The sequence below is a fragment of the Sciurus vulgaris genome (assembly GCF_902686455.1).
Source record: "Sciurus vulgaris genome assembly, chromosome: 8".
Classification (NCBI taxonomy): domain Eukaryota; kingdom Metazoa; phylum Chordata; class Mammalia; order Rodentia; family Sciuridae; genus Sciurus; species Sciurus vulgaris.
The window spans coordinates 60,801,622-60,815,160 of record NC_136468.1 but is presented as its reverse complement, the minus strand read 5'-3'; the positions used below and the strand labels follow the sequence as shown (position 1 = coordinate 60,815,160).

The window sequence follows — 13,539 nt, the reverse complement described above, 5'->3', positions numbered from 1 at the left end:
GGAAGTATATATATATATAAATATACACATATATATGATGAATGAATGGATGGATACATAGATAGATATATAGATAATAATGCATTTAGTAGCTTGATAGTGTATCATATAATGGTATAATAGTTGGTTAAAATTTCACAGCTGAATGTTGAATTGTCTAACAATTTCCTAAGTCACAGGTTTGTGTCTTCTTCACAGAGTGTACCCTATCTAGTCTAGCACATTTGCATTGATCAGGTAGACTATATTGTTAAAAAAGTGAATTAAAGGGAGAAAACAGGGAATACTTTAAAAAGACCTTATAAGGAGAGTCATATTCAATACCAGCTGTGCCAATTTGAGATTTGGACAAATTTTTTAAATTTCATAAAACTAATTTTAAGCTGTTATTGAATAGATTTATTAGATAAACAGTAACATCTGCTTAACCTCCAAAATACAAAAATTATCATATTCTATTACCTGATCCTTTTGTAAGTGGCATATATGTATATAAAAACATTTTAATACACACCAGAAGCTTTTAAAAATATTCTCATTTTTCAATCACTCAAATTATCGATAATTGTTCAAGTGAAAGAGACAAGGATGCAGAAGCCTCAGCTGGTACCAAATGTTCTTTAATTATTGGTTTCCACATTATTTCCAAATGACCTTTAAAGTCTGCCAAAGAATAGTGAAATTGACTGAAAAGGGACTCATCCCCTCTTCCCTCTACAACTCTATTTTCAGAGTTGCTCAAGAACAATGGCACTGGAGAAAAAGTTAAAGGCTAGAAGATATATGCATGGGGCAATTATCTATGAAATAACTGGTTTTTTTTTTTTTAAGATGATTTAGGACTGACCAAGACCATAGCATTTAATTTTTTTTTCTTGAAATAGAATATGATCATGTAAAAATTATAATTTTCAGTTAATTATATACCAACAAATGCTAAGTGTTCAACATTAATAATCGTTAACAGATTATTTCTTTTTAAACAATTTCAATCTGACTTTTCTATTGTTCCCTGAAACAGCTATCTTCAGAGCACCTAAGTTTTCAATTACAGTGGTCATTTATCCTAAACCCCACCACTGCATCTCCACCACTTACATCCAGGTCCAAGACATTCTCATCTATTGAAACACCTACTTCTTTGGTTCTCTTGTCTTTACCCTTGTCAAGAATTCTGGCTACTTTGTATAAGACCACCAGAGTGATCCAGATAAAACTTAAGTCAGATCACATGGCTTTTCAGAGCACTCCAACACAGTCTCCTCTCCCTTTTGGAATGAAAATGCAAATCCATCTGGGTCCTACAAGCTTGATGGAATTTTGACACAACAGCCTTTACAACCCCATCTCTTGCTGCTCTCCATCTTGCTCATTCTGTGCTAGCCATCGTGATGTGCTTATTTTATTTCCTTTAACTTTTCAAGTACTCCCTCATCTCATGCCATTTGCAGTTATGGTTTACTTTTCTAGAAGGGTCTGTACATATATTTGCACAAGGCATATGCCACTTCCTCACTTCCTTCTTGACCTCCTTAAAGGTTACCTTAAAACCTGACATCTTCCTGACCATTAAAATATAAAAACCACCTCCCTTTCCTAGCTCTAAGCTGAAGATCCCTGTATTGCTTACCACAAACTTAAAAAAACGGCCCCATTACTTTTTTTTTTTTTTTTTTTTTGCATGTTTTCTGTCTATTGGAAGGTAGTTCTTTGGGGTCAGATTTAGTTTATTTACAGGTACATCTCCAAGGTCTAGATTTGTGCCCAGCACTCACATAAATAAGTAAGTACATATGCAAATCAAGGCTAAGTCAATGAATACATAAAATAAATCCAACTTCAGACTTGGTGATCTTCATAGCTAACCAGAAAGAACAGTGCAAAAAGAACTAGATCTTCTGCTATAAAATGTACTCTCCCTTAGGCATGTCCCCTGAATTTAATCATGCCCACACTGCAAATTGTCAGTTATTACCTTGTCCACTTGACACGTCACATTTTGGAATTTGGGAGCAGTAGCCAACTCGGATGTTTGGATCAGTGGTAAAACACCAGGGTGACTCAGCCCCATCTGGATTTCGGCAATAATTTTCTCTTAGGTCCCTATTAAGAATAAGCATAGTAATATAAATCGTCTGAGTTCTTACATCAATAAACTTAACGCTATTACATTCCTAGAAGCCCAGAATGCATGTTTGCAAATTGAATTCTGCGTTTATGGACTTAGGATGGTTGTGACATTTTGAATTCAGTATACATGACTAACAATGCCCGAGTTACTGAAATAAGTGCTGTCAGATGTCACTTGTCCTTTCCTTGACAGGCCCGGAGTTCCACACAAACATTAGTGCTTCAAGAAAGAGAAGAGCAGCTCCACCATATTCCTGTTACTCATCCTCAAGGTTTGAACTCTCAACTGATACCATTTCAAAACATCATCTGTAGAATCTGTATCTAGAAGCACTTTGTTAGCCTAGATTAAGCAAAAATGAAAGTAAAGAGATTTGCCCCAATATTTTCCCCAAGATTTTTTATTTTATTTGCAGAAAGAATTATTTATAAATAACCAAAATGAACTCATAATTATGAGATTCATAATACATGCAGTATTATTCAGTTATGGTTATAACTGTAGTTTCTCTATTTCAAAATTGTCACTTGTATGGAATCTTAGTATTAGGGCAGATAGTGCTTAACAGAACCAGGGACACCTGACCAGCACTCCCCTTTTTGTTAGATCATAGGTAGTAAAAAACATTAGAGCAAACTGTTGAGTTGCATTTTAACAGTAGACTAACACATCTCATATTTTGTTTTTTGATGTTTATGTTTAGTTATTTAAGCCAAATACTAAAATTAATAAAGAATGGTTTAAATTTCAATAATCTATAACAGTTAAACTTTTAATAATTAGATTTGAATTGGGAACTCTATGATTTCAGTTCCCAGAATCACTCTTTATTTCTTACAGATAAAATTCATTGGATATTCACACATACACAACTTCTTATTTGTATATTACCAATTATTAGAAGTTAATTAGTGTGAATGGCACAGACACTGTCCCCTTTTGTACCTTTTAGCTAACATTTTATCATTTCCTTTGCTTTCTTTAATTTGATATTTATTTCTGAGGGGTGTAACACATGGGTCAGAAATAGAAAATAAATTGCTCTGGAGGAAATAAGGGAAATAAAACCAGAATGACAACTATAAATTTTATTATTATAAAATAATGCAAAAAATGTGACATATATGTTCATGATCAAAACAAATTACTGAATTAGCTAATACACACACACAAACACACACACACAAAACCACATATACACCCATAAACATCTCTCCAGTGTATGAGCCATTAGTTCCCAAAGTTCTTCATCCGTGATGTTTGGTTATTTCATTAAAAGTTAATATATGTTATTTATAGGTGCTATTTCAGCAAAGCCACTATGAGTGACATGTGTGTTATAAATTCCAAAAGCAATCATTTTACATTCCTCATAACAAGGTGGACAATTTAAAAACAGATGGCATGTGGCTGTGCCTGTCCAACAAAAGACCAAGTGGTGAAACCAAAAGTACCCATGGAGAAGGCACTTAACAACTACATAACTGCTTTCCTGGGCCAGTTTCTTTGCTTGGTTCATCTAAACTATTGTTCCACTTCACTTTCCACAAACCCAGAAACAACTAAAACCTTCATTTAAGCTATTAAAAATATTTTTCACAGATCTTTATGCTATAAACTTATCATTTGAAGAGTTAACTGAAATCAAGGTGTAAGAGAAAAATATATGTAATCCCCTTCTCCTACATTAATATAAAAATTTAAGAAGGCACTAGATTCAAACACACATAGTTATCATTACCACTAATTGATTCATTAAATTGACTTTCAAGAGCAAAACTGTGATCTGAACAACCTAGAGATGTGTGCCTAAACATAGTCCTTCAACTCTCTGAATCAGAATTACCTAAAAGACTTAAAAATGATTACGTGAGGTCAAGTTCCAGACTGAAGAATTAAAAACTCTGACTAGAGGACTAATCTCCCACTTTACTACTCTGATACTTGGGCACACTACTGTTAGAGGATTGATGACACAAATCAGTAAAAAGTAATTATTTTGCCTCATTCCCCACCTCCACCACAGGGTCTGCTACAATTTGCAACATTAGTCTAATTTACTTACTTGCACTTGAAATTTTCAGGAGTTATGTCATGCTGGTGAGGATACTGGGAATCCCAACGCTGACATGGAATTCCATTCCAAATGGTATTGATCGTTCCTCTATAACCTTCTCCTTGACCTTGAATGCATTCAGTTGTTTCCATAGGGACATCAGTGTCATTCATAGTACTGTGAGCTATTGGTAGAAAGCAATATCAATTTATATAAAATATTTCAAGATGTCATCCACCTCTTAACATTCATTTGCATTTGCATTACTATAATGTTTTGTTCACTTTTATTTTTATAATAACTGGAATAAGAAATTTAACTTAAAATTATTACTGCCTCTCATTGCAACCCTAAATTAGTTTATTCTTGAATAGTTCTTTAAAGCATTTTACTTTAACATAACACTATAACTTATATATGCTCAATATGTATTATTTCTGAAGTGACTGTACTGTTATTCCTAAAATCAAGTTGCTTAAATACATACAAAGTCAGTAATGCAGTTAATCCTGAGTTTTCTCTATGATAAATACTTTTGAAGTGGATATATAAAATTTTTCTCTTAAATCAACTTTTTGGTATTAAAAATCAAATCAGTTCCTAGGAAGACCTATTTCCTGCTTTTTTCCCTATTCTAACTGCAATGCTTACCATTCTTCATGAAGATCATGTAACCTTCCATAATTAAGAAAAAAAATTCCTAAAATAAAATTTTTGGTGCTCTTTTGATTTATTTTTCCATTTTTTATCGGTACATAATAGCTGCACATAATGATGGTATTCCTTTCATATCTGTACACGCACACTATGTAACAATATAATTTGACTACTCCCATTTCCCAGTATTTCTCCTATCTTCCCTCCTCCTTCTTCCTGGTCCCTTTCATCCACTCTAATGATCTCCGGTCAGTTTTCAATAGAGCCCACCCCCACTTCTGCCAACTTTCTTTTCCTTTTTCTTCTCAAGTGTCCACATGAGAGAAAATATGCAACGCTTTATTTTCTGAGCTTGGTTAAAAAGGTTACCATAATGTTCTCAAGCTCCATTCGTTTTCCTGCAAATAATATAATTTCATTCTTCTTTATGATGACTAAAACTTCATTGTGTATGTATAAAACATTTTCTTTATCCAGTCATCTGATGACACATACCTAGGCTGGTTCATAGTCCAGTTATTGGAAATTGTGCTGCTGTAAAAGTGGGTATGCATGTATGACTATAGTATGCTGACTTTAATTCTTCAGGAAATAATACTGAGGAGTGTTATAGCTGGTGGTTCCATGCCCAGTCTTTTGAGGAACTTTATACTGATTTCTACAGTGGTTGTACTAATTTACAATCCCAGGGACAGTAGAAAAGTGTTCCTTTTTCTCCACATCTGCTCCAGAATTTATTATTGTTGGTATTCTTGATGGTGGCAATTCTAAGTGGAGTGATATAAATGCTTCATGCAGTTTTGATTTGAATTGCCCTAATAGCTAACAGTATTGAACACTTCATTTTGTATTAATTGACCATTTGTAGTTCTTCTTTTATTGTTGTTGTTGTTGTTGTTGTTTGGTGTTAAGTTTTTTTAAGTTCTTTATATATTCTGTATATTAATCCACTATCGGGAAAGTAGCTAGCAAAGATTTTCTCTCATTTTGTGGTTTCTTTTTTTACATTCTTAATTGTTTCCTTTGCTGTCCAGAAGCTTTTTAATTTGATACCGTCCCACTTATCAAGTCCTGACATTATTTTCAGAGTTTTAGAGGTCCTATTTCGAGAAAGTCCTTGCCTGTGTCTATGCTGAAGGGCTGACCCTATGTTTTCTTCAAGGTGCTACATAGTTTCTGGTTTAATTCCTCGATATTTGATCCACTTTGAGTTGTCTTCTGTGCAGGGTAAGAGATAAGGAACTATATTCTACATATAGATAACCAGTTTTCCTAGTATAATTTATTTAAAAAGATTGTTTTTTAATCCAATGTATGTTCTTGGCATCTTTGTCAATGATCAGATGACTACATCTGTGTGGGTTTGTCTCTGTGTCTTCTGTTCTGCACCATTTGCATATGTCAGTACCATGATATTTTTGTACTATAGCTCTGTAATATAATTTGAAGTCAGGTATCGTGATGCCTCCAGCATTGCTTCTTTGGCTTAGAATTGCTTCATCTATTTTGGGTTCTTTATTCTTTCAAATTAATTTTAGGACCTTTTTTCTAGTTCTGTAAAGACTTTTATTGGTATTTTGATGAGTATTGCATTGAATCTGTATGTTCCACTAAATTAAATTGGACTCTTTTTTTTGGGGGGGGGGGGGGGGACTGGGGATTGAATCCAGTGACACTTTACCACTGAACCACATCCCCAGCCCTTTCAGTCATTTTTTATTTTAAGACAGGGTCTTGCTAAGTTGCTTAGGGCCTCACTAAGTTGCTGAGACCGGCAGTGATCTTGGAATCCTACTGCCTCAGCCTCCAGAGTCACTGGGATTACAGGCATGTGCACCATGTTTGGCTGAACTCTCACTTTTTGTGTTTTTTATTCACTCAATGAAAATGTAACTCAAAATATTCTACAGCAACTAAAATACATATGTTTTCTCAGAGACAATATGATTTGATAAAGCAAAGTTAATATCAACTTCCCAGCTACTTTTATAAATTAAATGGACATAAAAGATGTTTCTAGATAAAAATCAAGTTTTTAATCCATCTAGAATGGTTTAAGATTTAAAATAAACTTTTCATTCATTCCATACTAGAATTAGATGTACCTCCTTTACAAAGAATTAGACATGCCTTCAGAGATTAGGGATGCCTATGAAAGTTTTCTATATTTAACAGTGCAAATTTATTTAAATGGCTCTTAAATTGCATTTAAAGTTATTTTTCTCATACAAATAATGATTACATTATGTGGCTGAATATTTTGTTTCACTAAGTTTCATGAACTATGCATGAGCAAACTAAGTATAACCTAAGTTTAAAGTTTCCTATGAAGCTTTGTGAGTGAACAACATGAGAGAAGATTACATTAGTGACCACCCCAACCACTGGAATATGCTGTGTACATAATTCTCCACTAATTCCTTTTAAATAACTTTGTTTCAACTCATTTAAAAATGTTTGAATTTTCTTACTTGAGGATAGAAACAGGGTTCAGAAATATCCTAAATTAAAAAGAAATTCTAGTGGAGATAAAAATATCCAGAGATTAAGCTATAAAGAGCTAATTGAGAGATGATAATCTAGAAAATGAAAATACAGTGGTATTGTTGTATGCATTGATTCAGGAAGACCAGATTGTCAGACTAGGAGAGATTACTCGAATATACTTGCATAGAAAAAGTTGATTGTAGTTACCCAAGTCTTTCATGGGTTTAATTATCACCTCAAGGTCTTTGATAAAATATAAAATAAGGTGAATTTCATAGATTCCGAGGACTTATATTTCATCAAAATAAATGTTATTAAGTTAGGATATTTCTGACGATTTGAGTTAAAGTGATTAAAGATTTGAAGAGACTGAATGTATGGGGAAAGGTTTTGAAGGGTGATAACTCTAAAATGGGTCAAGATTGTCATGATGTCATCTAGTTATAAAACTATGATAGAAAAAAAGAGAAAAATAAATTCATTCACTGGATATTATAAGAAGTCTTGATTCTCCCACTGCTATGGTTCAAATATGGCTTATTTCCTCTGGAATTCATGTTGACTTTTTGTTGTTGTTTTCAGATTAGTTATACATGACAGTAGAATGCATTTTGAGATGTCACACACAAATGGAGTATAATTTTCATTCTTCTGGTTGTACATGATGTAGAGTTACACTGGTCATGCAGTCATACATGCACATAATGTAATAATGTTTGATTCATTCTATTATCCTTCCTACCCTCATATCCCCTGCTCCCTTCAATCCCCTCTAACTGATTGACATCATGCTAGTGCTGGGGGGTAGGGGTTTTAAGAGGTGATTAGGTCAGTAGGAGGAATCAATGCCTTTCTGGCAGGAGTGGGTTCATTCTCTTGAGAATGGGTCATTATAAAGTACAGTTTCCCTTGTGCTTTGTCTCCTGCCCCTGTACCCACTTGTTCTTGAGGTCTTCCATTTTGTTTTGCTGTAGTGTGAAGCCATTTCTTAGATGCTGCCTCTCAATCTCAGACTTCTGGTCCCCAGAACTGTGAGCCAAAATAAACCTCTATTTTCTATAAATTTCTTAGACCACGGTATTCTGTTATAGCAACAGTAAAGAGACTAAGACACCTACTTCCTGGGCACCAGCTCTTGGACAGCAAATTTGTGAACTCTGTCAAGACTGAAAGAGTCCTGACAAGGAAAAGGAGTTCATAGCAAGGGTCAGCTAATATAAAACACTCCAGTGAATTTACCTCAAGCACCTCAGATCTGTTATTTCCCTATTTAATTGTGTTATGTTTTGTATGTTCACTACAGAATCCTTCCTCTTAAGCATTATCCTGGTATGTTTACCTATAATCCACAGACCCAATTTCAATGAGCCCAGATGTCAACCAGGGCTGCCATTGGCTAGATGTAGACACTCCTGTCTGAAAACCTAATTCAGGGATAAGTCTATCATAAATTAACATACTCTGCTCCTCTGACCTTGGTATGACTTGCTGGATAACAATCAAGACAATGAAACAAAGAAAAGAACAGAATAATTCAGATGTAATTGGGGATTTGGTCACTATGTGATGGAATTTATAAACAGGGAAACATGTTCAGAGGGCTGTTTCTTATATGTGAAGGTAGCTTCGAATTGAAAAAAAGGGTGGGGAAGGAGTAACAGTCTACCTATAGTGTTAATATCAGGTCAAATATCAAATTCATTTCTGAAATTTCTTATTTGACAAGGGTGATTGGCATTTCAAGGTAATTTTTTCATAGATAACTTTTTAAAGTTCTACTTTTTAAAGCAATATATAGAGCCTTAAATTCAAAAACAAGTTTAAATATACTTCATAAAAAGGGAGATTATTAAGATAAACAAATTATCATAACTCATGAGAAAATCAAGACCTGGCCTATGTAGTGAGTAACTTGAGCAACCACATGAATATCAGAAAATATGGAGAGGTCAAAATTTAAAGACTAGTAGAAAATACATATTTTCCTCATTAGAAGGTAAATTTTTTTAATTTTAGAGGTCTCTAAGATCTATATTGAAAAATCCTATCTTAAAGAAAAGACCCCATCTGTACAAAAATATTGAAAGAAATATATCTTGTCTAATATAACCACCAAAATTTCAATGTCAAGTTCAGAGATCTGTGCAGTTGGTGTTAATTCTGTATCTCAACTGCAGAGGTTTTCAACCAAATTTAATTAGACTTTTTCACTTTTATACACAGCAAGTATAAAATCCTCATCATTTGAATAACTATGTTTTTTTCTAAAACTTTCATTAACATATTTTAAAACCCTTGACATAAAGAGTCACTACATAGTCCCTAAAATGAACAAAGTATGTTGACATGGTTAAATACAAAAAAAAATTGAATTCAGACGAAAGAATTTGACATATTCTAATTTGGAAGTAGAAAATAAAATTTTTTGAAATTTCCAAAATTATACAATACAAAGATCACTACATATGAATTCAAAGACAATATTATATCAAATAAAAATACATTTTCCTTAGGCCTCATTGAGATGTAAAAAAGCTTCATTAAGATATAATAAAATCTAACTGGGTGTTGTGGCACACGCCTGTAATCCCAGTGGCTCAGTAGGCTGAGATAAGAGGATCACGAGTTCTAAGCCAGTCTCAGCAATGGTGAGGTGCTAAGCAACTCAGTGAGACTCTGTCTCTAAATAAAATACAAAATAGGGCTGGGGATGTAGCTCAGTGGTTGAGTGTCCCTGAGTTCAATCCCCAGTATCCCCCAAAAATAAAAAATGAATAATAAAAAGATGTAATAAATCTAATAGCAGTATTATTTTTAATCTATTACTTTAATAAGCATTTAATAACTTTATATTACATATGTATATATATAGATAGATAGATAGATAGATAGATAGATAGATAGATAGAGATAGAGATAGAGATCTCTTTTCTTTTCTTTTCTTATTATTTGTTAGTACCAAGGATTGAACCCAGGGGTGCTTAACTACTGAGCCACATGCCACACCCTTTTTAAGTTTTTTTATTTTGAGACAGAGTCTCACTAATTTGTTTAGGGCCTTGCTAAGTTGCTGAGGCTGGCTTTGAACTTGCCATTCTCCTACTTCAGCCTTCCAAGCCTCTGGGATAACAAGTGTGTGCCACCAAGCCCAGCTAACTTCTATTTTTTCTTGTGTTTTAATTCATTAAAAATATTTTCTCATGATTTTGACCACCAACTAGCATTATTCATTTAGTATTTATAAGAACAAAGTACTTGCTGGAAATCAATGTTACCTGTATTTATCTCATTTGGCATTCAGGTGTTAGAAACAACTTCATAAACAAAAACCACATAATTCTGGTGACAATGTGTAGAATAAATAATATAGGTGAATAAAGATAGATTAGTATAACTATAAGTACAATATTAATTTATTTAGTTTACTAAATAATTCATTGCTAAATAAGAGTTATGATAAGACTTTGTGAAGTTATTTAATAAATACTATCTAATGAAGACCATGGTGAATGATTTATCCATAGACAATTTAACCATGATATAAATGTTAGATCTTTGCTGCGCACATATGTACTATCCAAATAAAATGAATTATTTCTTAACTGCAGTAAAATAGACACCTTCTGCTGCCCTACCGTATAAATATCAAAACCTGGTGCAAAAGCAAAACAAATACTTCATGATAATTGATTTGGTAAGGGCTGTTAAATATTGGGAAGGGCATTCCTTTGCACTTAATCTTTTAACATGAGACATGAACAAGGGAGGGTTTTGAAGAGTCTCCAGTGGCCAAACTAAGTGTTAGAAAAGCACAGAAACTTCTCCAAATGTCAGCTGAAACTGATCAAGTTGAGATAAAATAACATGTTTTCAAAATACAACATCCCCAAATACACAAATATTTTTCCAAGTATGTCTACCAAGTTCATACTGAAAATACCAGGAACTCTTCTGAGAGTTCTTCACAGATAAAATATTTTGCCAGGGGTGTCAGTAGTGGCCATGCTTTGGAAGCAGATGTGAAGATATTTATATGATCCTCCATGGCCCATGAAGAAGAGAATGTTTTCCTTTGATGATTGACATGAAGTTTTCTGTCTGGAAATATTTTAAGGAAAACAATATTTGCTATTGAAAATTTTCACTGTCCTATTAGCAAATGACCGAATACAAGGGTGCCTCTTGAAACACTTTGCTTTGCTGGTTGTATTATTTGAGTGCTGTCATAATAGAAGGGAGTTTTAAAGTTTGACTATATATGTATTTTAGATGAAGAGCATTAACTGTTATCTCATTCTTTGGACAAGCACCCCCAGAGAGACAGAAATCAGTAAAAGAGATCACTAACAATAAATCTGATCACTTTTCTCTGTGAAGGGCTGGCCAGGCCTTGCATCGAGGCCATGTGGCCCTAATGGTATCTGTGAATCAAGCTTTGTATCTGTGAATAGCAGCTTGAGAGAACAAGTGCACATGTATGTTACAAAGAGCCACACCTGGGCTCTAAAGTTTTATATGGATGATAAGTAAATCCTTATGCTTTCAGTCCTTCCCCACATCCCAACCCTGCAAAAAGAAAATTCAGATTTCCCAAATGGAGACAAGCTGCTGCTATTCTTTTTTCTATAGCTAAGAACAAGTTGCTTCACAGTCCAGTGAACAAATACCTGACTATCCCTTGGACTTGTTCAGTCCAACTCACTGCTTCTTATTCTCAGCTACTGAAGAGCACAGGATTTGCTTTGTGATGGTCCCTGGAGAGCAAGAATAGGGTATAAAGCCACTCTCCCATCAACAGTTCTTGTGCTCTTTGGGCCACAAAGGGCAGGATCAGGCTCACAGTAAATTTAAAGAGCTTTTTTGTTTTAAAATTGACATGGGAAAGTAGTAAAGACCTCCAGTATACAAACCTCAAATTGCTTGCACGTTTGCCTTCCATGTGAAGCCAGGATTCATATCTGAAACTTTTCCCTGGACTGTGTCCAAGTCTTTTCTGGTACAAAATGCTCAGGAGACAAGACTTTCATGAAAGGTCTTCAATTCTATAGTCTTATTCCTTAGAAGATGACTTGGAAAAGACATCCAAGTAAAAGATTTTTCCCTTGAGAAAGGGTATTGATAGTATTATTTCTTCCTGACTCAGAGACTGTAAGATTTTCTACACATCTCTATTCTGATCTTGGATTAATTAATAAAATTCAATGAAAACAACAACAACAACAACAAAAACCTGAATCACAAAAAAAAGTAAAAAAAAAAAAAAACTCAATGAAACAATCATCTTCCTCTAAGAAGGAAAGTGATTTGTTAAAATTATTTTGCTAACAGACAGAAACACTGAATTTTGAAAGATAACAATATTCTCTTTAAATGAGGCTGAAATTCATTTTCACTAAGAGGAATTTTCTTATTTATTAACAATGGCAACAAACCTATACTAATGTGTTCATGATGCCATGGCAAAGTACCATAGACTTGGTAATTCAGACAATAGTCATTTATTTTCTCACATTTCTAGAAACTGGGAAATCTAACACAAGGTGCCAGTCAACTGACTCCTAGTTTTTTGTTCTTTATCTGGCTTCCTCTGTCCTCACATGAAGAAGAAACAGAGAAATCTCTCTTCCTGTAGTTACAAGGCCATCATCAATCCTACCAGGTCAGGGCCTATCCTTATAACTACATTTAATATTAATTGCCTCCTAAGATTCCAGTATCAAAATATAATCACATTGCGGACTACGGCTTCAATATTTCACTTTGGGGGCAATACAAATCAGTCCATTGCAATGCCTCCAATAGAAACCTTTGCTATAAAAGTTCTGCCTAGGACACACCTCTAAAACTGCTCTGCATACCTAAGCATCTGGAACATTCAAAAAACAAAAAGGAAAAGGAAGGAGAATAGAAAAATAGAGGTAAAATAAGACATCTATTTTTGGTAGCTAAAAAAAGGAAAGCAATAAGCAGCCAATAAAATAACCATCCCAGGAAAGCATAAAACCTATGATGAGTTAAGACCAGGGGAGGAAAGTTTGAAGCAAACCTTTCATTTTTCCATATGAAATTCAAGAATTTTGGAAGAAATACCAATAAATTTTTTAAAATAAGAAACTTTCTAGGAAAGTAATATTCATTCATTTGATCAGTATTTGTTGAACTCTTATGATGACCAAGGCAATGTGATATACACCAGGAGATAGAACAA

The 13,539-nt window shown here is 33.9% G+C and overlaps 1 protein-coding gene across 2 annotated transcripts in view; it reads right to left on the bottom strand.

Moving 5' to 3' along the window:
- Positions 1 to 13,539, bottom strand: part of HGF (hepatocyte growth factor) — an 88,102-nt gene that overhangs the window by 34,282 nt on the left and 40,281 nt on the right. For both annotated transcript variants that reach the window (XM_079150558.1, XM_079150559.1), the window contains 2 exons: positions 4,197 to 4,371; positions 1,976 to 2,103 (listed from right to left, as the gene is read on the bottom strand). In XM_079150558.1, coding sequence (XP_079006684.1) covers positions 1,976 to 2,103; positions 4,197 to 4,371 — 303 coding nt within the window. The remainder of the gene's footprint in view (positions 1 to 1,975; positions 2,104 to 4,196; positions 4,372 to 13,539) is intronic.